The sequence below is a fragment of the Malurus melanocephalus genome, unplaced genomic scaffold (assembly GCF_030028575.1).
Source record: "Malurus melanocephalus ecotype Western Australia unplaced genomic scaffold, MMel_1.1 scaffold_1351, whole genome shotgun sequence".
Classification (NCBI taxonomy): Eukaryota; Metazoa; Chordata; class Aves; order Passeriformes; family Maluridae; genus Malurus; species Malurus melanocephalus.
The window spans coordinates 27,501-29,109 of NW_026624583.1; the positions used below are offsets into that span (position 1 = coordinate 27,501).

At 60.6% G+C, this 1,609-nt stretch overlaps 1 protein-coding gene across 1 annotated transcript in view; it reads right to left on the reverse strand.

The window, feature by feature from the left end:
- Window positions 1–1,609, reverse strand: part of LOC130586848 (integrin alpha-L-like) — an 18,191-nt gene that overhangs the window by 13,168 nt on the left and 3,414 nt on the right. The window contains exons 6-8 of the mRNA XM_057387760.1: window positions 1,315–1,429; window positions 753–883; window positions 105–250 (exon numbers count right to left, since the gene is read on the reverse strand). Coding sequence (XP_057243743.1) covers window positions 105–250; window positions 753–883; window positions 1,315–1,429 — 392 coding nt within the window. The remainder of the gene's footprint in view (window positions 1–104; window positions 251–752; window positions 884–1,314; window positions 1,430–1,609) is intronic.

Here is a 1,609-nt window from a genome sequence, read left to right on the forward strand (position 1 = left end):
TGGGGCAGCTATGATGCAGCTATGGGGCAGTTTTTGGGTAGTTATGGGGCATTTTTTGGGTAGCTAGGGGGCAGTTATGGGGCAGCTGTGGGGCAGAGTCTCACACCGCGTAGCCGATGGCTGTGAACGTGTCCGTCAGGCCCCCGCTCTGCTCCAGTCCCCGCAGTAGCTCCCGGGGCCGCGGCCGCGCCGCGAAATCGGCCAGAGAGAAAACTGTCTGGACACGGTCCGAGAACTGCACAGCCCCGAACTGACCGCAGGGAGAGAGTGACCACAGGGGGGTCAGTGAGTGACCACAGGGAGTGACCACAGGGAGAGAATGAACACAGGGAGTTACCACGGAGCATGGTCTGGACATTGTCGAGAACTGCACAGCCCCGAACTGACCACAGGGGGGACAGGGAGTGAGTGACCACAGGGAGCATTTCCGCCCCATTTCCCCCATATTTGCCCCATAGATCCCCAATTTCCGCCCCATATCCCCCATCCTCATGCGGATGGAGCTGTTCTCCCCCCATTTCTGCCCCATAGATCCCCCATTTCCCCCATTTCCTGCCCCATAGATTGCCCATTCCCCCCATTTCCTGCCCCATTCTCACCCCATAGATCCCCAATTCCTGCCCCATAGATCCCCCATTCCTGCTCTCACGCAGAAGGATCTGTTCTCCCCCCATTTCCAACCCACAGATCCCCCATTTCCCCATTTTTCCCCATTTTCCCCCCATTTTCCCCCATTTTTCTCCATATTTTACCCGGAAGGAGCCATTGTCCAGTTTCTCCATCGTGTCCACCATGAAGTCGCAGATGGCCCCAAACTGACTGGGGTTCATGCTGCTCGAGCCATCGAACAGGAACACCAGGTCCACCGGGCCCCGCTGGCACCCTAGGGGGCACAGGGCAGTCACTGCGGCAGTCAGCACCGCCAATGGTCAGCTGGGGCCATTCAGGGTCTGTGATGGCCACCAGGGGTCAGTCATGGGTCCGTGATGRTCGCCCTTGGTCAGTCATGCTCCCTGTTGTCACACCCTGAGGTCAGCCATTATGGCCACCATTGGTCAGTTGTGTTCTCTGTGTGGTCAAGCACAGCTCAAGCCCTGAGGTCAATCATGGCCACTGTGAGTTTCCCATGGGTCAGGGGTCACCCACGGCTGGTCACTCTCTCACCTTGGCAGCCATGCGTCACCCATGTGTCAGCAGTAGCCCATGGGTCAGTGGTCACCCGTGGGTCAGGGGTCAGTCAGTCGTCACCCGTGGGTCAGCTATGGGTCCCCCATAGGTCAGTGGTCATCCATGGGTCAGGGGTCACTCTCTCACCTTGCCATCCAGGGCTCAGCTCCCGCCATGGGGTCAGCGCAGTGTCCAGCAGGACGCAGACCCCGCTGGTGTGGATGGTGCGGTCACACACGTGAGTGGAGCCGGGGCCGCAGGCCTGGGAGCAGGGCCAGAAACAACAGGAGGAGGGGAGGAAGGGGCGGGGCCAGAAACCACAGGGGGCGGAGCTGAGAGGGGCAGGGGCGGGGCAGGGGGCAGGTCTGACAGAAAGGGTGGAGCTGGCAGGAGCAGTAGGTGGGGCTGATGGGGAAGGGGCGTGACTTTCAGGAAGGGGTGG